This window comes from Cyclopterus lumpus, chromosome 2 (assembly GCF_009769545.1).
Source record: "Cyclopterus lumpus isolate fCycLum1 chromosome 2, fCycLum1.pri, whole genome shotgun sequence".
In the NCBI taxonomy this organism is placed as follows: Eukaryota; Metazoa; Chordata; class Actinopteri; order Perciformes; family Cyclopteridae; genus Cyclopterus; species Cyclopterus lumpus.
The window spans coordinates 7,061,015-7,088,372 of NC_046967.1; the positions used below are offsets into that span (position 1 = coordinate 7,061,015).

A 27,358-nucleotide genomic window follows, 5' to 3' on the forward strand; every position below is an offset into this window, starting at 1 on the left:
TGCCATTGCCTCAATAATGTACATGGCTCCCAAAATAGAAATGAGGGTACCACCTGTTTCTGGTCACATGCTGCTGTCAACATCCTAAACATCCTGTCAGTTTCCACCAGGGAATGCAAAACACTGACTACCCCCAATCTGAGCAAATTTTCCTCCAGATTGCACATATTTATTTATCTTTTGTGGCTTTTAACTTAAAGAAATGAGAGCAGACTCATCTTTTTTTTTATTTTGGAGAGGACGTGGGTTAACAGAAGATGTAGTTCACAGCATCAGCCGGGGTTCCACAGATGATCTTGAGGTATCCTTGACTAAAAACGTCAATAAGCTCAAATACCGCATCTCTCCTTTGGGAACCCTTTCACCACGTCTGTGGCCAATGCCTGACACATATAGAATAATGCAGCGATGCCCTTGGAAAGCGAGGGATTTCTAGTGGCTCTGTGGATGTACGTAACAACAGCAGACCACACAGAATTTGAGTCCTTGACTGAACAATTTGGGATGTTCAAAATCCAATTTAAAAATCACAAAATAATGATAACCGTAATAAAGCATTTGAATGAATACACTGTAATTAACCAAATTTAAAGCGCACAAACTGTACGAGAAGAATACCGGATGACCTTGAAGTGTATTCCCACAATGCTTTATTACACAACTAGGTCAGCACACATCTACCTCGCAGTATTTCTAAAGCAGTCCAATGTGTTGGCGCGGTGTATGTTGGAAACAATCTGGGAAATCTGCCACAGATATTTTGAAAGCTATAAATAATCAGAATTATTCATACGGAAAGTACCTCAAAGCAGCAACACTGTAGTTTCCAATGATGAACTCACAGCCATGTGTGTTTTGAATGGCAACCACCCATTGTTATCTGTGGTATCCAGCATAGTTCAGGTCTGGATCACGCACCGGCGCACGTAATTCTTCTTGTGTGCAAAAAGAAAAGCTTCTTACCGAAATGAGAGGGATTTGTCAAGTTGTTGCAATGCCTTCCAGAAATCTTGGGCAATTCACAGGTGCGGTAACCATTTGAAAATGACGATTAAAAAACAGTTTATCCACACAGGTCACAAGATGATGACGAATGAGTAACAAATAGTGCAATTTGAAGTGAGTCATAAGTGGTGTGGTGTTGGCCGCCAGCAGTGCTGGAGGTGTTGCGAGGAGTCTAGGTCACTGGGCCGCTCTCCCTCGGCCCGGACGGACGTGACAGCATGCTGCCCCACAGTTATCTCTGTCGACGTGCATTCGATCAGCGGAGCGCTGACATTTACCGCTGGGGCGAACGGCACACACTCACTTTGTTTCAGTTTGTGAGGGATTTCCTCGACGGTGAGTCACCGCGACTGGGAAATTAAGGGCAGATTCAAAACAGTTCAGGGGAGAAATAGCGGTGGACGTCACCTTTGTCCTTTATTAAAAGACAAGTGCAAATGCCATGGGAGGTGGAGATTATTTTTTGCTGATTTTATGGATTTGTGTCAACCGAAACTGAATATATATATTTTTTAAATCAATGCAGAGGTCATAAGTGTGTGTGTGTTCTTGGGTTTTGGCCTTGCTGCCCATAAAGAAGTAAGTAATTAACATTCAGATGATTTACAGACACACTATTCCATAACATATATATATAATCCTTACTCTGTCTATACTGTCCACTAAATTACAGCCATGGCTTTTGTGTTAAAAGAGTTGAATACAATCTCCAAAGTGCAGCTGTAGAACATTTTGTTAAAAAACGTTGTTTGACCTCTCACAGTATTCTGACTAACTGCTCTCAGATCTTTGGCTGACCACAGCAGGGGTCCGCAGTCTGTCTGTACTGTCTGGTTTCAGAACAAGGGGAGATGTTATTTCACACCAGCTGAGCTAGTGAGTGACCCTTAATGATATACTGTACGCTATGAGTGTATCCCTTAATATAATCTGCATGGGGAATAAATGCTCAAAGCAATGACATCACTGGTGTTGCCGTTAGAGAGACATAGCTTCTTAGTTCTGGCTGACGGTCAACAATTTTACTGTCTTAAATTACAGATCTCTATCAGCTTCAGCGATCTGGCTAATTAAGCTAACGTAACTTGAAGAGTTATCCCTGACTGACTCAATTCTAAACGAGAACCCCTTTAAAAGGGTTTTAAATATGCAAGCTAACACTTCCTAGGTAATTAAAGAGCACCTTGGGATCCGAGGGGTCTGTTTGCTGACTGCCAATACAGGTAAAAGTGCCCCCCACAGTAGGCCTACTGGACATCACGTTGTCTGTTAGTATTTTATTATGATCTGGTATGATATGAATAGAATATGGATTGGAACATCACGCTGAACACAACTGGGAAGATTTCCAAAATTGCTTTTAGTATTAAATGTCTTGAGAAAATGTCCTCCTGTTTCCAGAAACCCTCTTAGTTAATTCTGTTATTTAATTTCTGGCTCAGGCTTTCGTGAAGGAAAGAGAGGCACGAAAAAGAGGCACGAAAGAGAGGCACGAAAAAGTAGATTTTCTAGTGTAAACTCTATTAAGGATGGTTTATTATATTTTAATCTCAAGTGCTAGCAATTATGAGTAATACTTATGTGGGGTTAGTCTGTCCTAAACTTTCAACCAAATACTATATGAATCACCTGTTATCACTCAACATTAAAAAATGTGAGCATGGAGAACCAGAGCCAAGATGTCTCATCACCCAACAGGTAAGAAATATACACAATCAAATTCTGGGTTTTCTAGTGCATGAAACAATGGTAACCGACTGGAACTCCTAATAAATACTAATAAGCATCGGCTTTTTTCCTTCCCCCTCTCCCTCGGCTTACTAACACATGACATTTTGTTTTAATAAACCATTAGCTTTATATCCTCCGCTGGATGTACTGTAGGGCACTGAGGGCACGGCACACACACTGTGACCGGAACACACACACCAGAGGAGAAAGGCAATGGCGCGTTTGACAAGAGTACAGTATGTCTGCGGACTGTCTCCCGTCAGTCATTAAGTCAGTTCAGGCATGGATACACATGGATGTGATGAGGCATAGTGAATGTGTTCAGTCTGTGTGTGTGTGTTTAATAGATAGAAGGATGAATCATTCCAGGGATGACCTGATTCTTCAGGGAGGTTTGAATATGTGTGTGTTTGTGTGTGTGTGTTTGGGGGTTAATGGCGCATGAAATGATGTCTTCATTAGCATCTCCTCACAACAAAACCACATGATGGGACAATCATCATATCTGTCAGTTACATGACAGGAACAAAGGGTATTTGTGAGTGTAATCTTTAAACGACAACAGTGGAAGAATAAAAAATGATTCGACCCATTTCACCTGTTTCGATCTGATTGGAAGTATGCTAGCGCTAGCGCTACGCCTACTCGCTGTGTGGCGCTGTATATAACCTTAGCGTAACTTTTTTATAGCCTGCTTGTTTTGGTGCCACCTCTTAACTATTTTATAGTGGAATTGTTAAACGCGTTTAGTTGGTAAAACTGTTACTTCATTCGTTCCAGGAAGTGATAGCGTTAGCCTAAGTTACTGACAGATAGTGTTATTGAAATGTGAGCTAAAAGGCAGATAAATCAACTTTTGAAGACGAGATAGATTTTGGCAACGGAGGATACCAATCAGGAACTACAATGCGCGTGTACCATTTGACCATTGGTCCATCACTCACAATATTATTTAGGTAAAATCTTTAGTGAAACACGTGTGTGTAGTTTTTGTCATCACAGGTTCTTTAATTTGATCTCGTCTTGTTTGGTTCTGCAAAAAAAAATAAAAATAGGTTGCCAAGGAATATTTTTTCTTCAACGCAATCAACACTGCTGGCTGTATCTCGCAGTCATGTAGTCTGTGATCCAAACCAGCGCCTGCTGTATAATCCCTCATGATCCTCGGAAATGTGCGGCTGCCGTGTGAGGATGCGGTTTTCTTTTTTAACAACAGTGGGCAGACCCACCACAGTCATGGCCAATGAGTCAAATCACATCACAGGGAGATCCAGATCTGGCGGTGTGTGTGTTTGTGTGTGACGTGTGATGTGGAGATGAGGTTGACAGCCTCCGGTGTCACCCAGCTCTTTATCTCAGTAATGATAAATGAGAGGCTCCATATGCGTTCAGGAAAATTTGAATGTGAGGACTGAAATTCGCCCCCACAGATATCAAATGCACAAAAGGCAAAAAGAAAGATAATGTCACGACGGCTGTTGCCAATGTCAATCCAAAGAAAAGCTCTGGAATTAATTAATTAATTGCCATTGACTGATGTTAATGTTCACATGATGGTTGGGTTTGGATGGGCTTGTTCGTAGCTTTCAAGTAACATAATGTGCCCCCTGGCTGCTATATCGGAGGTCCTCAGCTGTGAATGAGAGACAGCGGCTGATTGTATTTCTAATCTAATTTAATATCAAATTTTTCTGAGGTTTCAAAACCTGATATGACCGTTTGACCTCATCACGAAGACAGTTAATTACTTTACTGCACGAGAGATTCAATTAAATTCAATTCAGTTTATTTTGTATAGCCCAAAATCACAAATTACAAATTTGCCTCAGAGGGCTTTACAATCTGTACACATACGACATCCCTCACATCAGCAAAAACTTCCAACAAAATAGAAAAAAAACTTTCACAGGGAAGAAAGGGAAGAAACCTTCAGGAGAGCAACAGAGGAGGATCCCTCTCCCCGGATGGACAGAAGCAATAGATGTCATGTGTACAGAATGAACAGCATTACAAAGTTACATAAACACATTAAATGAATATGACAGAATGTATGAATAATTAGTAGGCATGGACCACGATCCAGATTTCCACAATCCATGAAACAGAAGGAGAAAGAGAGGGGGGCGCGCATCAGCGGGGCCATGGCAGGAGGCCGGCCCACCAGGCATGAGGCATCGCGAAAGAGGCCAGACCAATGATGTCGGCCTTTGATGCAGGAGGCACAGAAAAAGAGGCAGGAACATGCTGAAGATTACACATTGGGAAGGAGGCCAGTCCTAGACCAAAGGCTGGATGCAGGAAGCAGGGGCAAGGACCCTAGACCTTCTGACACAGCCAGGTCCAATGGACCCTATGAGACGTGAAGTCACAAAGACTCCAGGGAGGAAGCAGAGTTAGTAAGGTGCAATGGAGATGAAGTAGAGAGAGAAAAGGAGATAGGTGCTCAGTGTATCCTAAAACATCCCCCAGCAGCCTATAAGCCTATAGCAGCATATCAAGGGGCTCGACCAGGGCAAACCTGATTCAGCCCTAACTATAAGCACTATCAAACAGGAAAGTCTTAAGTCTATTCTTGAATGAGGTGACTGTGTCTGCCTCACGGACTGAAAGTGGAAGCTGGTTCCATAAAAGAAGAGCTTGATAACTGAAGGCTCTGGCTCCCATCCTGATTTTTAGGACTCTAGGTTTAAATTTGATTCTTGATTTTACAGGGAGCCAGTGCAGAGCAGCTAATTCAGGAGTAATGTGATCTCTTTTCTTAGTTTTTGTGAGTACACAAACTGCTGCAGTCTGGACCAACTGAACAGACTTAAGAGACTTATTATAGCAGCCTGATAATAAGGAGTTGCAGTAATCTAGTCTAGAAGTAACAAACGTGTGAACCAGTTTTTCTGCATCTTTTTGAGACAAGATGTGCCTGATTTTTTAAATGTTACATAGATGAAAAAAATGCAGTCCTTGTAGTCTCCATAGCTACTGGCATACTTTGCTACCTCACTTAAAAACAGTGTGTGCACCCCGAAAGAAACAGAATTAGTATTTTTCCGAGCAACAGGCCTTCAGAGCAACAGGCTTTTGCTTTTGGGATAACAGGCGGTGGGACAAATGGTCTTTCCGGTCCCGGGGGACATTTTTTCGGACAAATGGGCATTCGGAATAATGGGCCCCCGTGGGGACAAGGGGCAGTCCCCCTTAGCTAACATAACAATACATCACCATAACATAATGTATTGTTATGTATCCGTGCAAAGAAATGAATTGTAAAAATGACCAGCTGTTAGTTTCACAGGAGTTTATACGCTTTACTTGACACATTCGAAAGTCACGTCAAGAAATCAAATCAAAAGTCTCTAAATAAGGCCTCTACATCCCCGCTAAAACAACCCTTGCATATATTTCATGTTCTGGCTATATATAGCTAAGAACCAGGACATCTCTCTGGCCCATATATGTGTTAACGCGCCACCAGACCTATATGGAAGTGCCAGACATGGCTGCTGGGAGATTTGAGAGCCTCTGCAGGCCACTGATGCCGTTCACTGTCTGATGAGCCTCTCCTGGAGACAGACTTTAAATGTGGAAATGCTTCACGATACACTTTAACAACGCTTTGCTTTGTCTTCATTTTTTTTTATTGATTTTTGGTTCTTTGTAAATTTCACTAGGCTTTTTTCACAGCAGGAAAAACTAATCTAAATTCTGGCTCACTGTCGCATCATCAAGGTTTACAGGGACACATGAACAAGACAGAACCACATGTAATTATAATATTAGTCACACCTGTGCTTTTGTTATAATGACAAGACTAAATGTTTGCTGTGAATTCTTTTTAAAATCAGACTAAACCATTATTGTCATTATGGATTGACAGTATTTTTTGTGTAAAATGTATTTGATTGATTAACATTTAGTTTTATTGTGAAAGTCAGAAATCGGAACCCCTGTGAATTTACTCAAATCACTCAGTCGAGAGGAGAATCACCAGAGAGTGTAATGTCCGTACATGCACAGAACAGCCAACAGAAATATTGCGAAAAAAAATATTTCGTAACCGTTTGGGATATCCCACACGAGTACGGGAATCAAAAGGAGGCAGGCTGACCCTCTCACAGATGCAACTTCTGTGAGCGCTTCCTGAGAGGGAAATAGAGCTTAAAGCGAGAGGTGTGTTGTGGGGCTACTTTGAACCACTGTGGTGCTGGGATTTAGAGGTTTAGAGAGGGGGGGGGAGGGGGTCATACCAACATCTCTTTGATCTACTGAAGTGGCCTAAGGTCTGAGCAACCTGCTGTGAGTTGGGCGGGTGTGTGTGTCGGGTGAGGCAGGGTAGAGGTTTGTATGTGTGTGTGTGTGTGTGTGTGTGTGTGTAATGCAACAGTCAAGGGCCGATAGTCTTCCATTGAAAGGTAATTGTTTGAATGAGATTACGTGTCCGCGTGAGATTAATATGAGAGGCTGTTTAGTTCATAGATCATACTCGCACACGCGCCATTACGTGTGAAAAAGAATGTTGGTGTTGACGGCAAAGAATGACATAGTTTTTTTCAGAAAGAACATTGGTTTTCGGTGAGAACAAGAATGCATCGACGAGAGGATAGCGGCGTCTATGAAATGGAATAATGGCCTGCATATCTGTGAGACAATAGATGCAGGTGTTTTATCGGACAGGAAGGCAGTTCCTGATTGGCCCGCAGCTTTAATGAAAACAAATGTTCCGTTTGAATCATAGCAGGATTTTTTCGGGATAATGGAGCGCATCGTTTTCTCAAAGCTTATCAGAAAATAAATAATAATGATCAATAATAATCAACCTCACATATAATCATTATCAATCGCGTACCTGTACACTATGCTCGGTCATGGGTACAGTCAATTACATTCCACTAAACATCAAATTAAAGGCGCGCTGTGGAGATCTGACCACTAGTAGTGCTGTGGAGCAAGAGTGGGCCTAAAGAAGAATGTCGCACGATTTGTAAGTATTTTTTTCCTTTTTTTACGGTTTTGCAAATAGCGCACGAGGAAGGAGAATCCCACTCAACGAGTTTCGGAGAGCGTGCGAGATGATGACGCCGTTTATGAGATTTTTTGTCTGTCTGGCCATTTGTCCTTCAGGTGGATGAGAACAAACGGACGACTGGCCCTGTTCAACAAAGGGACACGTAGTCCATTAATGCACAGAGAAAGTGCACTAATGGAACGCATGCGACGCATGAGGGTTGGTGGGTCGAGGGGCTGCAGTGAAAAGGGGTGGGGGGAGGGGGAGCATGTCATTTGTCTCTCCCCGATTTGGGTCTGTCTCCACTTATAAAACTCCCATAAAACCCATAATGTTGTGCAGATGCAGCCGTTTCTACCCGTGAGCGAACGATACAGAGGGCGCAGTATGTCGAGAATGCCTTTGATCAGGCTGTTAGGAAGGAGACGGACACTTTGAGGATTTCTGCTGACATTTCCAGGAGACCTTTAAAGACCCGAGTGCGGCTAATCAAATCAGCGTGTACTCGCTCTCTTCCGAGGTGAGCTAGCATGTATGGTTTTATTCTTTCATTGGTTTCGGAGATGAGGAGTCTATGAGCTTTTTGAATGAACGTGTGTGTGCTGACAATGTTGTGTCCGTATGGTTATAATCAGACTTCGTACGTCCCATTACATTTAGCCGTGACCCACTGGCCGGGACGGTCTCATCCAACGCGCATGGCGGAGAACGTCGCCCTAATTTGTCAAAAGCATTAACGTTTCACTTAAAGCCAGCGCCATTCATCTTCCCCACGCAACTGATTTCCAGCTGCCGACAGCATACGAATGCACTCATCACACACACACACACACACACACACACACACACATACCTGCACGTGCAAACGCATCCCGTTGGCTCATTGGGCCACTGATGTATTCTAAAAAACTCCCCTCTCTCTCTCTCTCTCTCTCTCTCTCTCTCTCTCTCACCTCCATCTGTCACTTCTCTTTTTACCAGAGTTTTTTGGGGGGGACAATTCTATGTTACATGTGAGCCTTCGCAGTTATTATCAACCCGGGGTACTGTCAGTCGGTGCGGTGTGCGTAATTGCGGATGGAATATGAGATGGTGCCATCGGCTTCAATTTTTATGTCCGGGGGCCGTTAAATCGCACAGGTGCCTTTTACACAAATCTCAATTATTGGACCCATTTCGCCTCCACGAGCGGCTTAAAATAAGACAGAGTGCCTCGAACGACCCGGAGACGCACACATCTGTGGGCCACCTGAGAAATGTGCCTCCTCTGGTCTCTTTTGTCCAGCTAATGGAGCTGAGCGACGAGGGCTGAAATCGAGGAGCTCTCCCACAGGGCGGCATAACAAATCAAATGATATTTTGGACCAGCTGCAGACAGCAAAGGCAGATTAAGGCCATTAATAAACCTGCGTCTGAGGCAAAAATCCACCACTTTTAGATGGCTGAAGGCGTCACATGGAGATCTGGATTGCTCCCTCAAAAAAAAGAAAGAAGTGTTTGAAGGAGAGCCAGAGGAAGTTATTGTTTCCACTGATTTTCTAACATAGATTGTCTACAGCCAGCTGTGGCGTGGACCACCCACCTCGTCTTTAAATATCCCAGTGTAAAGTAACAGTTCTAAACTCGGGGTAAACTCAGCCCCCCCTCCCTCCACATGTGTCATCCGTGTGTTGTCGAAAGGTTTAACAGGCAATTGCGTTTCTTCCTCACACCCGGCTTTTTGAAAGGGTTTGTGGGGGGGGGGGGGGGGGGGGGGGGGGGGGGCGGGGATGATAATTGCACCGACACATCCTGGATCGTCTTGTGAGTGAGGCTGAGCAGATGCGGCGCCACTTCGTTGCAACGCGGGGCCTCAACTAGAGTCACATAGTAGCAGCAAAATATAAAGATACACGCTGATCCTCACTGTTCAAAATGATATATATGTTATATATATATATATATATATATATATATATATATATATATATATATATTTATATATTTATGTGTGTGCTGTGGGGTTAATGGGGTATTGAGAGGCAGGTGTGACGACAGGAATGAGGGACGGGTGTGCAGGGCCCCCCAAGGTCATGTGACTGGGAAAGTACTCGGAGTGAAAAGCTCGGCGATGTGATATGAATCCGAAGATCTGAACGTTCATCATTAGTCACACAGGCGTCATATTTGTACAATTCAAAAGGGGATTGGCTCCGTTTACGTTATGGGTCATAAGTTGCGAGACCAATTAAACACTGTTCATCCTTTTTCCACAGCTAACACACAAACAGTTTTCGGGGTCTGTTGCCCCCAATTCCTCCTACAAGGCTCTTCCATCACAACTCCCCAATACCCATAGCACATTCTGGGAGGGGGGATGGGGGCAACTCATATTACCACCCACTTTACTCCTCTCGGGCAGGGTGATGATCTGTAAAGAGAATCATTAAGATGCAATTTGTGGCTGCAACGTGCACACACACGTCGCCTGGAGAAGAGCATTCATCAGCCGGCGGCCCTCATTCCTCACTGTGAAGATATGTGACGCGGAGGCTTGCTGCCTGTCTGTGCGACCTCTGACCTCCAACGTGTGTGTCTGAACACGACGGCACGAGCATACAGTGTTGTTGTTGCTTTGCCAATGTTTTAGTTTTACTGTTGTCGTTGTGATTGTTCTGACGCTCTTTCTATGCGTTTCGTGTCTCAGTAGTCGTTTCGCTTTTCTCTGTACATGTTTTTGTGTCTCTTTGTGGTTGTCTTATTTCTCTTTGTGGTTGTTTAGTGTGTTGAAGGTTATTTTGTATCTCTTTGTAGTTGACATGTCTTTTTGTGGTCGTTTTATGTCTGTGGTTGATTTATGTCTCTTTATGGTTGTTTTTGTGTCTGCTTAAGTTTATTGTGTATCTCTGTGTGGTCGTTTTGAGTTTCATGTATTTTGTGTCTCTGTAGTTGTTTCGAGTCTCTTTTTTGTCATTTTCTGCCACTTTGTACTTTCTTGCTTTCCTCCCCAATAACAACCATCAACAGTCAGCAGCGACCTGTGCCTACAGGCCTGTTCAGTAATCCGCCCATGGTCCAATCACAGCTCTTATCCGCAGCAGACCCCACCCCCCCAGGGAAACATGCTTGGCTTCCTCTTCTGGCCTGCTGCTGTTTTTGACCTCCATCATGAAAGTCACACGTTTTATTATTCAAAAATGCAATTACCTAATTATACATTATGCGTAAGAAGGAGAAAGGATGAAAAGGGATGTAATGGTGGACTGGGAAAACAAATTCACGCTTTCTGCTTGTTGACCCCTCCTTTCCATTTAACCACGACGACTCCGGGCCCCACCCGCATGATGGGTAATTGTTGAAAACGTGTCATCCAACGGGCAGCAGAGGTCCGGGTGCTAAGAGGCAGCGCTCCCATCGCTGCTCGTCTCCGATGAAGGGTCCTCCTGCTGTAATGTAATTCCTCCGTCCTCCTGGATGTTTTCATTGTGTTGGAGAGCTTCCCTCTAACGACGCCCAGCGCTGCAGCTCGGCAACCTCTTACTATGTTCCTATGGTAACAACCCAGAGAGCGAGTGTGTGTGTGTGTCTGGGAGATGAGTGATTGTCTATGTTTGTGTGTGTTCATTATGGTTGTGTGGCTTATTTTTACATAATGAATCAATTATCGCGGTTGTGGAGAGAGCTCATTTGAATAATCGTGGAAAGAGAGAGAAAAAAAGAAAAGATTTAACTTGAGTATCTTCACACGTCACATGTACGGATCAGTATTTCCCTTGGAGAAAGTGTGTGTGTGTGTGTGAGGGGGGGGTAGGATAGGGTGTATAATGGGATGTCCAACTGACATAATTTGCCTGCCAATCTGCACCCTGCTTGCCAAACCGGGCCTCCATAATAGCTCCACTGAGCAGGACTGTGGCAGCTCCAGTCTCATTTAATCAGTTCAGCATGCGGGAGAAAGCGTCACAGCGCCCCCTGCTGTGATCGCAGCAGAACTGCAATGGAATTTTAATAAAACACTCATGAAGCCACCAAAAGGGGGAATTTACATTTTATCAGCCCCATATTTTTTTCTGTATTTAATGAAATGTATAAAACAAACACAACAATCTTAAAAGAAAATGATTTATTGCTAACGAATGATTAAATAAAATCGGTGGACAAGAGAGCAGGAAGATGTGATTACGTGAGACAAGTTGTCGTCCGTCAGTTTTGCTTTTAATTACCTTCTGTGATTAAGATGTGAGGAGGTTAATTAGGACTACTGCTGTGAGAACAATAGTGTGGATTAACACCGAAGGTTTAAAGACCTAATTATTGAACCAAAAACAAAGGGAAGCGTCACCTTAGAGACAAAGGGGGAAAGCAAAAGCATTAAAATGTTTTGATCCAATAAGAGAACTAAACTGAGTTGTCTGAGTAATTGACGCACATATGTAATTATGTAAAGTATTATTCTTTTCAATAATATATTTTTTTTTTATTAGCAAAGTGGATTTCATGTAGATTGTTTGTGACACGCAGCGCAACTGCACCACCCTGTGGCCGTTGATGGTCCCAAATGCCAACATCCTTTACACTCACAGAGGGTCTTTGAGCCGAGCGACTCTATCCTCCACATTCCTACAGAACAGGTGCCCATGAATTGAGGGGCCGATGACTTTGACGCAGGAGTCCTCCAACAGGTACAGAACGTCCACGTACAGCACATTCACATTGTCGCAGATTTTAATCAGTGTCTGTCTCTCGGGCGGCCCGTCCTCGTCCAGGTCGATCCGATGAACTCTTAACATCTGCGACCAACGCTCCACCAGGGTCATCAGGTCCTCGGACGCCAGCCGGACCTGCGAGCCCGTCTTGGAGGTTTGCCTCTCGGTCAGCGATATACGCGCGAGGTCGGCGCCCTCGAGCTCGACGCGCGCCTCAAGGCCTCTCAAGCATCTGTCCAACTCCTTTGTGTCGAACTTCTCGATGTACCTGAACGTGTACGAGTCGACCCAGACGGACGCGTCCTCCTCATGCCCCTCCTCCTTCTCACCCGGGCCGGTTGCAGGCGGCCCTTCTGCGTCCTCCACATCGCTCTTGGAGGACGTCGAGACATCTTTGGTCTGAGCGGTGAAAGCTGAGCCGCTCTGATCCAGATCCTCCAGATAGTCGGTACGGCTGTAGGAGGAGGAGCCCGTCGAGATCTCTGCTCTGATCTTGGGTGCTGAACTCCTGTCTGGTCTGGTGCATTCGTCTGGAGTGCCGTCCACTCCTGGCTGTGTTGCTGATACTTCCTCTGCTAGATGCCGGTCCAGGTCCGATAAGGAAGCTCTATCCCCTGCATTCAGCACCTGTCTGGGGTCGGCCCTCAACAGCTCTGTCCTATATTCTCCGGGCATTCCCTGCCCGGACTGCTCCCTCGGCTCTTCTTCCAAGCTCTCATGAGAAACCTTTTGCCTCGGGGAAGCGCTTCGAGCTTTCCCATTCGAGAGCGGGTTTTGGACTTCGGTTGCCTCACCTGTGGTCTGCGTTGGCGGTGATAAGCAGGGTGAGCTCCCCGGTCCCGGCTTAGCTTTAGAACCGCCGCAGTTTACGGAGCCGACGACCTCGCGGTGAGATATAACCCTCGGATTAAGTGGGGTCTCTCTCAGTTTGACTTCGGCGGAGTTAAGCTGGCCGGCCCTGCGGATGAGGTCCCGTCTCAGGGCCTGGACGGCGGAGAAGGGCCCCTCGACGGTGGCTTTCATGTGCTGGAGGGAAGACCGGAAACGCAGCGACCCGTGAGCCGACCGCAGACTCCGAATCAGCGTCGACTGATCTCCGCCGAACACAGAGAGGTCGACCGTGGTGCTGGGGACGTACAGAAATACCTGGAGCAAAAACACACACTCAAGTAAATCTCTGACATAACAATGACAGATTTATAGACAGTTAAGTTGACTTTAAAACCTGAGCTGGCACTCACATCTCTAGTGAAGGGGAAGACAGTGAGGCGGTAGTCGCAGGGGAACTCGTCGTCCATCATGGTGTGCCGCTCCTTCCTCACCACCCTCTCTGCATCTGCACAGAGTACTGTACTGTTCTGCAACAATCTCCATCGGCGTGATAGTTAGTGACCGCTTCATAAAGCCTCTCTGCTGTCAGAGAGACTGTCATAAGGTGAATTAAACCACTCATCTGCCAGGCAGCGTTTGAGCTACACTTCACCGTGGAAGAGGGTCCCGTGGGAGCCAATTAGAGCTTAAAAACAGAAAGGACGCATTTGACAACGACTGCGGTTGTTTTAAGGCCTCACGTGGCCGTCGCAGCCAATAAGCGTCAATGAGTCAAAGATGGCTGCTGAAAAGGTGTCATTTTTCCAATGGAGTTCGGCTTAAGTTAATAACCCGCTTATTAATTTATTCTGCTCAGAGCGGTGGCAGCTAACAGACACGCAGCTTACCTTCAGCTTTGTAGAAAGTGACGAAAGCGACGCCGTCCATGTTGGTGGGATAACTGACCGCCTCGACGTCTGCTCCGTGACTACTCCTGTAGCTCTGGAAGTGAATAGTCAGCTTGTTGACCATCCTGTCGACGGGCAACACGACGGGCACACCGGACACGACCACCGTCCTGGCCTCTTCGCCCCAGCGGTCGGTATCCATCACGGGACACAGCGATGGCGCCGAGCAGACATTAGCTAAGCTAACTGCTAACGGGCGCTTCTTCTTTGGAGATTAGCTACTCCGCGCCGTTGCTATTAAGACTCACACAAGTTAACAGGAGTCATGTGTTTACTTTCGCCCTGGTGTGCGTGTTACGTGCTGTAGTAACACCATGTGTCCACTAAGCGCCTCTGCTTCTCTACATTTCACCCACTGGAGAAGACGGTTTATTCAAAATGGCTAATTTCATGCAGACGGAAATGAGCAAATATCTCTGCAGTTCCCTTAAGGAGAGATACAAACCTAGAGCAACAATTTCCAGAAAGTTGCCTCATAATGGTGCCCCCCCCCCCCACACACACTGAAGGAAACATTTCAATACGCTCTGTTTCATATCATTGCAAAAAGTGTTTTCGACACGTGTGGTGCAAACATTTATTAAAGTCAAAAAAAAGAAACAAGAAAAGACAGAAAAGCCACACCAGACAAAAGAACACCCCATGATTCACACAAATAAAATCCTCACCCCCCCCCCCCCCAAGTAGTGACAAAGTTGATTGCATTTTTCTTGTGCATATAAACATTTTAAATTAAATATAAAAGAAAGTGGCCTGGTCGAGTGCAACAAACGGGTACGAGGGGGATGGGGGGTGAATAAAAGAAAACCCAGGCCCCGTCCAACACCGATTAGATCTCCGTCTCGTTCATCACTTCAGTGCAAATCCAACATTCACTGTGTATAAAAGTGACTTCAAATAATTCAGGTAGTATATCTATTATTCAGTGTTTATTATTGTTTGGGCTCAACATTGTACAAGTGCCGCTGCGTGTTATTGTCTGGAGTCGGGAGATAAATGCCGCTCAGTGTCACGAGTCAGTGGCTAGGACACGCATGGTGGAATTATTGATGAATGTTAAATAAAATAAAAATAACCACTTGGATATGAATGCTCAGTTCGATATGGTACGGAGCCTCATTTTCACGTCTTCTTAAGTGGGCACAAAAACCTGAAACTAGTAGGTTGTGTGTACGTTTAGCTCGATGTGGTGCCGTCACACTCGTACACCTGCTATCGAAAGAGCCACAGTGGAATCTCGCTCTCCAAACACTTTCACTTTTGAATAGCAAACTACATTATTTATTTATTTTAATAGAGAAAGGGGCCAGCTCAGCTGCCGCTGGCTGTTGGCCAGCAAGATCAAATGAACAAAAACAAAAAATTATACATTTGCAAATTATATTTTTTGTTTCTTTTTGTTTTTATTTGGACAGAGTCTGGGACTTGAACCGAAACGGTCCAGACTGAGGCAGCAGAGGCAGGTGGTTGGATGTGCGTCCGTGTGGCGCTCCTTAGACACCCCGAGATGTTTATAGCAGCTATGAGCCGGCCCCGTCCGGGCCACACAGCTCCCCGGTGTGTCTGGCGCTAGTTCGGAGTTTGAAGGTGGCCCGGGGGACGCCGCGGTGGAGCGCGGTGCTCGGGGCGGCGTATCTGGGGGGTAGCATGGCAAAGATGGAGTATGACGAGGCCAGGCGTCCGCCGGGAGAGTCTCTGGCCACGCTGCGCAGCCGGGGCTGATGGTCCGACAGCCGCTGGATCAATTCGCCCTCTCTGCAGAGCTCTGCCAGGAGGTGGTGGGAGTCTGTACAGCCGATCCCCTCCAGAGGGTCCGTCACTTCCAGGATCTGACTGCTCACTGCGGACACACACACACACACACACACACACACACAGTAAAACAACTGTTGAAGATAAAAGTCAGACCTGCACCATCGGGAGGCTTCAATATAAACTGCTGGAAAGTCGGTCGAACGTGCAGGGATTCTATTTTTTTTCTGACCAATTTCTTGATAGGTTACATTTTCAAAAATGCATGATTTTCCGTTTAAAGATAACGCTGCTTTTCTTATTTTCAGACAGCACCGTAGTGTTGACCCCCCCCGGACCTCCTTGTTGATTGTACAAGTGGGATTGTTGCAAAAATCACCTGAATAAGGAAAATAAATAAAAATGGAATGAAATACCTCGGCGAGTGCAAAAAAAAAATACCACGCCATATTCGAAATAATCAGCACTTTTTTTTTTTCTCTCGGCATAAATACCGCCGGGGCTGCAGGTTCCACAGCCAGGTGTGGATTCTGCCCCGTCTGTGAATTTATTCTGCTTACATTCACAAACAAGACGCTTTCCTCCGCAGCTGGGAGAGCGCAGCAAGCACATTTTGACACAAAACAACAACAACAAACAAAAAAAAAAAAAGAGAAGAAAACTGACATTATTTAAGTTAATCTGCTCAATAGCAGCCCAGTTTTACGAGATGGAATCTCGACGCAAGTTTCTCTTTTCTGATCGACAGCAAAAACCTGAACTCCTGTACTCGTTATGAAACAGCTTGCCCTGAGTTTTCTAGCAACATAGAAAATAACTTTGGTGCTTGTTTCTGGACAGGGAGGGTCACATTTCGGTCAGGGCCGCTGATAAAATAAAATAAAATGTTCGCCGTTAGCGCGAGGTTCACTAAACTCAAGCCTCCCTCTGGACCTCCTATTACCTGCTTCACCTACACTGAGATCTGAAGACAGAGGTTTTCTGCTGGCCTTTCTCCCGTGAGCGCTACGCCAAACCCCCAGTGGACCCTGAGGAGACAGAGGAAACCAGTGAGGTTATCTGTGGTGGGAATGACTTCCGATCGAAGGCTACTCTAACATGATTGTCCTGCTCCTGACCTGGTGTGTGGCCACCATGTGGGCAGTGTGGATCAGCGGAGGTCGGATGGAGGGTTTGAACTGCAAAGGTTTGCCCAGTAGAGAGTAGTGTGCTTCACCTAGACGTCACACACACACACACACACACAAAAGTTATCACAAGCCGAAGAGTTTCAGCTCGGTAAAAAAACAAGAAGCGGAGCATCTACCGTGAGATTATCCGGAGGAAGATTTGTGCCATTTGAGAATGATATATAAAAAAAAATGTAATTACAAAAAAAAAGAAATAATCATTTGAGCCAACAAAAATATACTCTTGCAACCTTGTTGATTGGATAATTCCAGCAACACAGGCATCATAAACAATGAACTTCAACTGTAACTCTAAGTTAATAGTAATTAGCAAGTCAGCTAACATTAGCTATATAAATATAAAACAACACTGACATTCCTTTATGGACACAAATGTAGGGTCGCAATTTAAGTTTGTGTTCACGTTAGCCATCTACGTTAGCTAAGCTTAGTTAGCCACCGCTTACATGGCTAGCTAGCTAGCCATCTCAAGGTGGTGTGTACTCAGGAGGTCAATATGTGTACTCATTATGTGTAATTTGCTTAAGCACATTTTTGCATGAATATTTCTCAATAAAATATAATTCATATGTATTTGCACACGCAGGATTGAGGGAGAAATACAACTCTAGAAGTTTTGATTATCCTGATATGAATCTTTTTTTTATTGGTGTGGGAGGTGGCCCCTTGCGCCTCTGACCTTGTCCACTGTGGCAGAAGGCTGTAGGGAGCGGCGGGTGGTGGTGCAGGTGGTGCGGGTGGCGGGCCATGACAGGGATGGACGAGATGCCTGACGGGAGGCCCTTGAAGCTGGGCGGCTGGCCTGCCGAGGGAGTGAGCGCCGGGGACAATGGCAGGCTGCTCTACACGCAACAGACCGGCGGTGAGGCGGCAGGGGAAAGAACACAAAGACACTTTCATTCAAAACAAATAAATAAAAGGAAATAAAAAGGGAAAAAAGCAACCGTCTGTTTTTTCTCTCTCTCTCTCTCACTCGCAAAGTCGTCACTTTAATGTGCCTCCACATTAGTCCCCCCTAATGTACCGTTGCACCCTAATGCTCGGGACTATTTCCTCCTCATTTCTGGGCGACGCCCTGCGCCAGCGACTTCATTTGCGGAACCCGTTTACCGCGACATTTAACCCGCCCGCAGGAGGAATTCAGCAATTCTGTCAAACTCAAGACAACCAAAATAAATTGCTTTCTCAAGACAGTCTCTGCTTCCTGACACATACAGTGTTGTCCTGTGCGGCGAACACTACCTGAGCAATTTCATAATTTAATTTAACATTGTTTGGAAATTGTTGTTGTCAAGTCAAAACCTCTGGGCACGACACCCTCAAAAAGGTTATTAAAAGGTTATGAATACAATCTCATGGGCTGCGTTTGTACCTGGGCGCTGTCTGCAGGCGCGGGGAGCTCAGCGAGCCTGCGTCCGCGCTGGTGCTCGGGGCCCGGGTGTTTGTGGCCGGGCTGTTTCCGCTGGCAGGGGGAGGGGGCCCGGGGCTGCTGGCAGGAGGGCGCCGTCATTTGCAGCATCACCATGCCGCCGCCGGGGCCCGAGGGTAACAACCCTGCACAAACGGGCATGAAATAAAACACCAAAAAAAAAGACACTAAGCGGGGAAACGGTGTTGAAAAGAGACAAATGAGGCCAGGCAGACACGGTAAAACACTTAATACTGCTTGTTTTTTTATTTAATTAATCATTTATGCACCACAGTACGCTGACAGACTAAATGCCCTTTTTTTTCAGCTCCAGAGCCGCTGAGCATTTAGCTTCTAAGAGCCTCGATTCTGAAGCCACATCAAGCACCAACGGTCCATTCACCTTTCGCTGCTTAAACCCTCTACGATAATGCTGGAGATCCAATTATCTTACTAGTTGGCGACGCATGAATGTGAATTAAAAAATCTAAAACAATCAAGAGAACCTTCTGCTCTGTGAGAAAGAAAAAAAAATCCATCTAATTAATTTCTGTTTACATAAAGCCCGCATTAGGTGGAAATCGTGTCGTAGAATCTGCACAGCCGACGCCGCTGTTGATTTATAAACCATCACCCGAGAACAGTTGCAAAGACAATGGATGTTTGGACTTAAAATCGGTGGATTATTTCTGGCCCCGGCCAATTAAAAGTGTTTGCCGGTGACGCTGTGGGTGAGGACACCCGCATGACCTTCATCTGACCTCATTACCGACGGGGCTGGAAGTGATGGCTCCCCCCCCCCATAATAATCAGGCATGAATAATAAAGGTCATTAGTAAGGAGGCCGCCCCACCTGGGCCTCTGGACAGCCAGGCTGAGCCCTCGGAAATGCCTGCACATGAAAAGCGGCTCATTACGGTGACTTTTATTCCTTCCCTTATTGTTTTTGCATTCTATTTTTTTTTTTGTAGAATGATTAACCTATGTATCTATTACAACTATACCAATATGTCGCCGCGGTCCGCATATCTACTGATGACACATGAGCAGTTCTTCTCTTTAGAATTGCCTTTTTCTTTATTTTTAGGGGGGGGGGGGCCCTCACCCTTTCTCATTTTGAAATCCAGAGTGTGGATTTAATCACGCTTCTCCGGTGGCAAAGTAAACTCGGGGGAAGATTATTTCATTATGAAGAGCAGTGACGCGTGTGGAGGAGCACAATCTCTCAAATATTGACACAGAGAGATCACGTCGCTGCACGTTTGGATCTGAAGCTCAGACTCGGCTGTGGGTTTGGGGGATGGGAGCGTACCTGCATACTGCTGGCCTGGGTGCTGCTGGGAGACACAGGGGGACGAGGTCTGAGAAAACTGGAGCTGCTCCATCATCTGGGCGGGCAGGAAACTCACCGTGGAACTGTGAGAGAACACAGGAAGTGTTTTAGACCGGGGCGTTCTGCAGCGTTCACGTTAAATAAAACCTTCACCGTAAAAGATGATGGACGAGGGACCAATTCATGGAAAACCAATTTGTGGGCTGCCTGGATCATCACACATGTGATTCAACAAGCCAATCGATTTTGGCTCCCCTATCTTTGCCACAAGTAGCCTCATTATAATATACAGCCCCCATCTGTATATCTCCCACCAAATTTGAGAACTACCTTCGAAAAGGTGAGCCTGTATATTTATCGCAAGCCAATCAGCTTTTTACAACAACAGGTCTTAAAGAGACAGGCGCTAAACCGGAGTGTTTCGGACAAATAGTGAATGCAGGTTTATTTAGACAGACAGTATGAGGACAATAATGTTTATTTATTTATTTACATTAAAGTGTGTAGACATGTTCTAGTATAAACCCCAAATACAAATATAAACCTAAAAATAAGCATGCATCCCCTTTAAATGTTGCCTGATCTGTCAGCAGCAGTAGAGCTTCTGGTCCTCCAGGGCCTCAGCACCTGAAGAAAAAGTAGTCCAACACGATGCTCACGCCGCTGTGATTAGAAGAGAACTTCTAAAACCTGCACAGACGTGTGCGTCTCCCTGCAGCTGGGGTATTACAATTTTACTTTCAACTCCATCTGCAAAGCAGGCGCTCGGCTCTGTAAGCATCCCCGCCTGCAGGGACTTGCGTCCAGCTGGCGAGAAAGCCGGCTGCAGGTGGACAGCCGGGCCTCGAGGGAGAACGCTGAGCCGCTCGAAATGCTGCCGCATAAATAATTTTTCCACGCCGGCTGCCCTACTAAAGCAGCCTCGTTTTACAGCTGGGACAATAAGGGAGGGTGACCTCTTCTTCTTCTTCTCTCTCTCTCTCTCCTGTGTGTGTGTGTGCATTGTTCTTTCTGCAGGTGATGACTATGGAACATGGCTGTTTTTCACGTCTGGCGTCTGTCATGTGTACGAGCGCGTCCCAACGGCGCTCCCCTCGCCGGCATCCAGATTGATTGGGTCCGCGGAGGTAGGACCTAATTACATGTTGTGCTTTCTGTGAACTAGTTCTATCAATCAGCTTATAATGAGAGCAAGCGGCAGGGAACCGGAGGAAGACGGGAAAGGCTCTTTGAGAGGACGTTCATCAGCTACAAGCGGAGCCGGGTCACCACAAGCCCTCCACCCCCCCGCTCACACACACTGTGACTAACGATGACCTTGACTCGGAGGCTTTGGGGATTCACCGTCAGGTCTATAAATAAGAAGCACCCACAGCATCACGTACCTGCAAAGCGGTTTCTGGGACAAAGTACACTAATGTTTCATCTGAAGCAACTTCAGCTGTTTGCGACTGTCGTTAATAAAAGGAGGGACATAAACCCAGAGTGGGTATATTGTCAGGCCTCCTTAATAGGCCTTCTGCATGATTATTAAATGGATCAATGTAAATTTGGTCATGAAAGAAATTATGTAAATAGTAAACATACAATAACAAGGTTAACCAATTACTCCTATATATTAAAGTATCAATGCAATAAAACAACTCTTTTAAATATTTCATACCGGGCTCCCTATGAATGCAATGAAACCTTTTGAAATGAAAATCGTGCTTTTATTTTTGAAGGAATTGTACATTTAACGTGGAATCATTGTACACCGGTTTCTCGTAAAAAGAGATCTCAATAAAAATGTCCCAAGCGAGATCATAAAACACATCTCATTTTTCTTTTCTGTTGCCGTAGTAACGCGCGGAGAGCGTCGGCAGGCGATTGGAGGCCGTACCTCATGGTGGTGTGCTGGTTCGGGGGGAGCAGGCTGTAGCAGGGCTGCATGCCAGCCACGGCCACCGCCCCCTGCCCCGGCTGACAGGACACAAACACTGGCTGCTGGTAGGGCTGCTGTGGCACAGAAAGCTGCTGCAGAGAAAATAAATTTAAAAAAGGGGGAGAAAAAAAAAAAAGGTGAGCATGGAAATCAGGCAAAACCAATACATCTAAAAGATGTAGATTTTCACTCGCTATGATAACCAAAATAAGAGCACCCCGGAGAGCTGCTTCTACCACACTGACTGTTTTAAATGTGCACTCCACTTTTGAAGCATCGTTTCGTATTCTCCGTAATCTTAATAACAAATAACTTCCTCCATTAGTACCCAGCGCACATTATTATTTTTGAAAGCTCTCTTTTGCCTCTACGCTGGTAATTTTAAATCAAAAAGGGGAAAGCTTGCAAAAATACCTGATAAGACTGCATTGGAGGGTACTGGACCATCATGCCCTGAATCTGGTTGCCCATATTGCTTTGCTGGTTGCCGGTGAGAGCCAGGCTGGATGTTGGCTGCATTCCCACTATGGCCTGGTAGCTGGACGCCGGGTTGGGCATCATGGCTTGGTGCACTGAGGTGGAAATGAGAAGAGGCACAACGCTGTGACCGTAGGAAAGGAGACCGCTGGTGGGGACGATGGTAACAACACCATTAATATTCACATTCAATGGTAAAAAGGAGGAGGAGCTAAGCGATTGAAAGACGGTGGAAGCCGAGCAGATTTGAGGCACTCGGGGATTAAATGAGAAAGTCAATATAGTTGATTCAACCTGCGGTGGCCTGAACCTGCAGCTGTCCACTTCCACTTCGACGAGTGATTAGGTTCAAAGGGGTAAACAGAAAGCGGTAACACGTTTCTATAGTGCTGCTTAAAAAAACATTTAGTCAGTAAAATGAACACACAGAGGACACAAAGTCACACGGAGTCGTCACAGGGTTTTTTTTTTCCCCATACGGCCCTAAAATGGCGGCACTCGCCCCGAGCCTGAGGGGGAATCGGACGCTTAAATGTCAAGGTGAGACATCTGAAAAATACTGTCACACACACACACACACACACACACACACACGGTAATCCAACAGACAAAAGGAGAGGACGTCCTTTTGTGAAGGTGCCTTTACAGTCTGCCACCTTGGGAGAGAACAAGTAGACAATGAGAGTGCTCGGCGAGGGGGTGGGACTATTTTTATCCACCCTCCCACCTTTACTCACGAACCGAGCATGAAATGACCGTAATATCCCCCCCCCCCCGTTTTCCAGTCCAGCAGGCCCGGCAGATTGGGACTTCTCTACCTTCCTTCCTGTCGCCACTCCTTGTCCCGCGAGCTGAGGGAGTGAGGGGCTGAAAAAGAGACCGGTTCACTGTGAGATACATAGAGGCCTCTCAGACAGCGTCCCGGCCCCGCATCCCGCCTCTCGGGGCTCGCCGTGCTTCCTCGCCGGTATCCAATCACACTTCAGACCGTCAGGATTAAAGAGGAAGGCACCAAACAGAGAATGGAGAGGCGTTCCACCCATAATAGACACTGCAGCGTTTACATCTGTATGCATCCGTTATGGGATGCTTCCAAGTACCATTTAAAGTATGCGTCTTCGTCAACTATTTTAAGTTGACTGAAAGTACACTTGGCCATATAGTGTTTCCAGCATTTAGTTTATACTACGATTAGGGTTGCGACTAATAATCATGTATTAATTTGCCGAATCCTTTCTCGTCTAATAGTTTCGACCTTTATGTCTGAGAATATTAACGTAAGCGTCGTCTCAAACCCAAAGACCTTCAGTTTTCTATCGTAGGCGACAAAGAAAGGCAGCACATCCTCACATTTCAAATGTTGATGGCGTTTTTAAAGCTCGCTTCATTTTTCATTTAGTGCAACCTCCATAAAGTCGGTCACATTGTCCTCCTGCCGATGAGGAATGAACTCAATCATTAACGAACGGTGAAGGGGAAGGAGGACAAAGGCTCCACATAGAATAAATACCAGTCCATTTCCCCAGAATGACCATGACTGCAGCCAAAGCCCTGTGGCGGCGGCGGTCTGATGCAAGGCGGTGGAAACATTCACATGTGTCTCTGTGGACCCCCGACCGCACCGCCAGAGAATCCCCACTGATAACTTATTTATTGTGCGCACCCAGTGCTGCAATTTATTCACCTTTAGTTGTCTATATATATATATATATTTTTTTTTTTTTAATTTTTTTTTTTATTGTTATTAATGCAAAAAAACCGAAGGAAGAAAAACGAGGCACAGAAGTCATTTCTTTCCTCCGTTTCCCTGAGAAATAATTGCTGTCCTTTTCCTTTGTAGGTCAGCTTCATTTGTCCGCCGTCTTATTCCCCGGGTCCCCAGCAGGGAAGCCACATTTGCTGCCGACAGATGACAGAATAGTGCCGCAGCCACTTACAGAGACGTGCGCGGTAGCGCGCGCATGAGTCGCAACCGTGGGCGACATCGCATCCAGTTAAGCGAGAGTGTGTGTGTGTGCGTGCGAGGAAGACCGAGCAGGAGCTAACAATCTCATCTCCTGTGGTGAAAGGAAAAGAAAAGACAGAATAATCAAGTGGATGATTCCCGGGGAGACGTGCGAACTCGTAAAAAAAACCCAGAAAGAAAACAAACACGGGACAGAAACGGGGGAAATATTTGTCCTTCGTTAGAGCCGTTGGACTGGCGCGGCTCCCTTGTGTAGAAACACACAAAAACAACAAATAACCTAAGAACTGAGAAAGGGAAGTCAAAGTCTATTGATTTAGTTTGACTCACGATAGGCGAAGGCTGAGAATTCAAGGAGAACCAGTCTCTTGACATCAGAGGCCGCAGACCTCGTTCATTAAAACCTCCTTTGATCCACTATGTAGCCATTTCAAAGCCACAAATGAAGAAGCTGAATGAGCTTTGGTTTCTCATTTTTCTCATTATCTTAGACAAAGATTTAATACTGACCCCTTTTCTTTTTTTTGTTTAAACAGGGCCTTGTGTGTCTGAGCGTAGCTTGGAGTGTGATCTCACCGCCTCATTTGTCACATTTAACCCCAATTATTAGTGTGAAAATAATTACATTATCTCTTAGGAGAATAACGAGTGTTCATACCTTGTTGCTGGGGCAGGTTTTGGCTCTGAGGGCAGTTGTAGGGCAGCGGGTTGACGGGGGGCCGGTAGTGCTGCTGCTGGCCGGAGCAGTGCGGGTGGTGGACCGACGAGCAGTAGCACGCCGACATCTGGAAGACACGACAATAAACTCAAGGACCGTGGGACAGCGTTTGGAATCCGCTTCCCGTGCGAGAGCAGACGTGAAGGACTGCCCCTACCTGCTGGACCGGCTGTTGGATGTAGGCGTGCTGGTGGAGCAGCTGCTGGTTCAGCGAAGACCCCGGGAAAGCAGCGGGGCCCGGCGTGGAGCTGGGATATGCGTGGTTGGGGCCCTGGGTCGGGAGCGAGACGGGCTGACCCTGCAGCAACCCCGGGTGTACCCCCGATGGCCCCGCCACCATGTAGCTTGCAACCTGCTGCTGATGCTGCTGCTGCTGCTGCGGACCTCCCTGCAGCATCATTGGGGAGGCGTGGTGGTGGTGATGGTGGTACACGGCGGAATAGTGGCGAGCGTCCGCCGCTGAGGCCCCGCCGCCGCTGGGCGGCTGCTGCTGCTGCTGCGCCAGAGTCATGTGACTGAACTGGGCGCTGAGGGCGTCGGGCTGGAGAGAGAATTCAGAGTTAACAGACGTCTTAATCGTTAAAAGCCGCTCAGAACAACGATCAATACGGCTCCCACCGCCGGGGTTGGGTGTTGGGGGGACAGCAGGCTAAATGCAAAGACATTTGCTAAACTGACTTTCACTTGGAGGTTTAAACAAACACAGGGAGTCTAAATCTGACCCGGGTCTGCAGGGACACAGAGTCCAAAGCGAGCTATTTATCTCCATCGACGTGGGTCACTTCTGACACGTTGTTGGAAAATAGTGGTGTTTTCAGCCATGGATTATTCAGCGTCAACATCTGGTGATGAATTAAATATTAATGGACCTTTTCACGGGCGTGATTAGTCCTAGAGGCATGTCTTTCACTAAAACCAGGTCAAAAATGAGGTTAAGCGAATGCATGATCTATATATGTGGGTACCGGTTCCGGCTGGATTCAGAGACACCTTTCCAACAAGAAACACCCACTGAATAGTTTAACGGCGGAATAATAAGAAGTGTGCTTTGAATATGAAATATTCAACTTAAAACAGAACATAGATAACTTCGTAAAAAAAATAATACACTTTTATTGAGCCAGGTCTGACAGGAGGGGAGAGGGGAGCATCATTAAATGGAAGAAAGGAGTTCTGTACCACAGTGTACTGTTGGTTAGGACAGACGGGCAGGAACTGAGGAGGAGGAAGAGGAGGAAGAGGATACAAGACCGGTGAGTTGTTAACAGGCTCAGAGGACAGCTGGAGAGGACAGATCGGCTGAGGAAGGAAGGAAGGGGAGGGGGAAGAGATGGACAGGACATGAGACAGGAGGAAGGACGCTGGTAAAATCGGTGGGAGCCTCAACTGATCGTTTAAGTCTTCACTTATAAAGTTACAACAGAAACGGCTAAACGTCCCAACAGCCACTGAAGAGTAAAGTATCTTTAAAAAAACATACAGAGAATCACTCTTAAAGGGATAGTTTAGATTTACTGAAGTGGGGTGGTATGAGGTACTTATCCGTCAGGGTTTTACGCTTTACTATGTCCACCGCTGCCTTGATTGGATATTACTGTTACTGTAGGACTTGTTTCTAATGTTTAAGTTTGTGAAGTCTCTTTTGCAGAGCGTAGTACCTCATACAACCACACTTCCCAAACATCCTAACTACATTACTTCCAGTTGCTAAGCAATGAATGGACAATGGCTATTGGTGCGAGGGGTTTATCAAACTTATTGAAGCTCCTCCCATCCTACTGTCAGCTCTCATTTCAACACTGTTAGTTAGTTAGTGAGGGTTATAGGAAGTTAGAAGAAAGACAAACACTTTACATGAGTTTAATTAGAATGAGGAACGAGTAAGGAAATGTAACCCCGCCCACTGACCTGGGAGTGGAGGTGGTTGGTCGGCTGCTGCTGCGTCGGGGCGGGGATTAGCTGCTGCAGGGTTTTGACCTGCTGTGGGTTCCGGCCAGTGACCGGGTTATAAACTACGGCGCTGCCATCGGGGTGGATGAAAGGCTTGCCTGTCCAATTCAATTCACAAGAGACAAAACATTTGTACCAACACCAACAATCCATCATCAAACAAAAAAAGGGAACACTCGAATTCTGTTGGTGGACACAACCGGACATGGTCCAGAGGAGGGAGAGGCAGGGGGGTGGGGGGTAGGAAGACAACCTTGGCAGCATTTGAAGTTTGTGGCTCAAAAGTCTACAACTGGCCCACGATGAATATTTACAGATTTCCGCCATCTGTTTGGTGCATTTTGATCAGCGTGTTGACGGATAAACCGAGTGCAGCCCCGTGCCAACCTGTATGTCGGTCACCAACTCATTAATAATTCACGGGGGAAACCAGGAAATTACA

The 27,358-nt window shown here is 46.1% G+C and overlaps 2 protein-coding genes across 13 annotated transcripts in view; both read right to left on the minus strand.

Annotated features, from left to right (window-relative positions):
- Positions 1–11,822: 11,822 nt before the first annotated feature.
- On the minus strand, positions 11,823–14,620 carry LOC117744821. Of its 2 annotated transcripts, none has more exons than XM_034552905.1 (3): positions 14,139–14,620; positions 13,662–13,756; positions 11,823–13,566 (listed from the first exon to the last, which is right to left on the minus strand). In XM_034552905.1, exons 1-3 carry the CDS (start codon positions 14,338–14,340, stop codon positions 12,292–12,294), a joined length of 1,572 nt encoding a protein of 523 aa, XP_034408796.1. In that variant the 5' UTR covers positions 14,341–14,620; the 3' UTR covers positions 11,823–12,291. The 2 variants fall into 2 exon arrangements, with proteins under 2 accessions (XP_034408796.1, XP_034408797.1); XM_034552906.1 differs by having other exon boundaries at positions 13,662–13,845; positions 14,139–14,243.
- A 485-nt stretch (positions 14,621–15,105) lies between these two features.
- LOC117744715 (R3H domain-containing protein 1-like) overlaps positions 15,106–27,358 on the minus strand; it is a 36,500-nt gene continuing 24,247 nt past the window's right edge. For 3 of the 11 annotated variants that reach the window (XM_034552899.1, XM_034552895.1, XM_034552898.1), the window contains 11 exons: positions 26,875–27,014; positions 25,124–25,507; positions 24,907–25,033; positions 22,220–22,377; positions 21,764–21,897; positions 19,861–19,964; positions 18,513–18,694; positions 17,820–17,982; positions 17,069–17,166; positions 16,894–16,978; positions 15,106–16,038 (listed from right to left, as the gene is read on the minus strand). In XM_034552899.1, coding sequence (XP_034408790.1) covers positions 15,719–16,038; positions 16,894–16,978; positions 17,069–17,166; positions 17,820–17,982; positions 18,513–18,694; positions 19,861–19,964; positions 21,764–21,897; positions 22,220–22,377; positions 24,907–25,033; positions 25,124–25,507; positions 26,875–27,014 — 1,895 coding nt within the window. In that variant the 3' untranslated portion in view covers positions 15,106–15,718. The remainder of the gene's footprint in view (positions 16,039–16,893; positions 16,979–17,068; positions 17,167–17,819; positions 17,983–18,512; positions 18,695–19,860; positions 19,965–21,763; positions 21,898–22,219; positions 22,378–24,906; positions 25,034–25,123; positions 25,508–26,874; positions 27,015–27,358) is intronic. The other 8 variants (XM_034552900.1, XM_034552896.1, XM_034552904.1 and 5 more) reach the window with 6 other exon arrangements.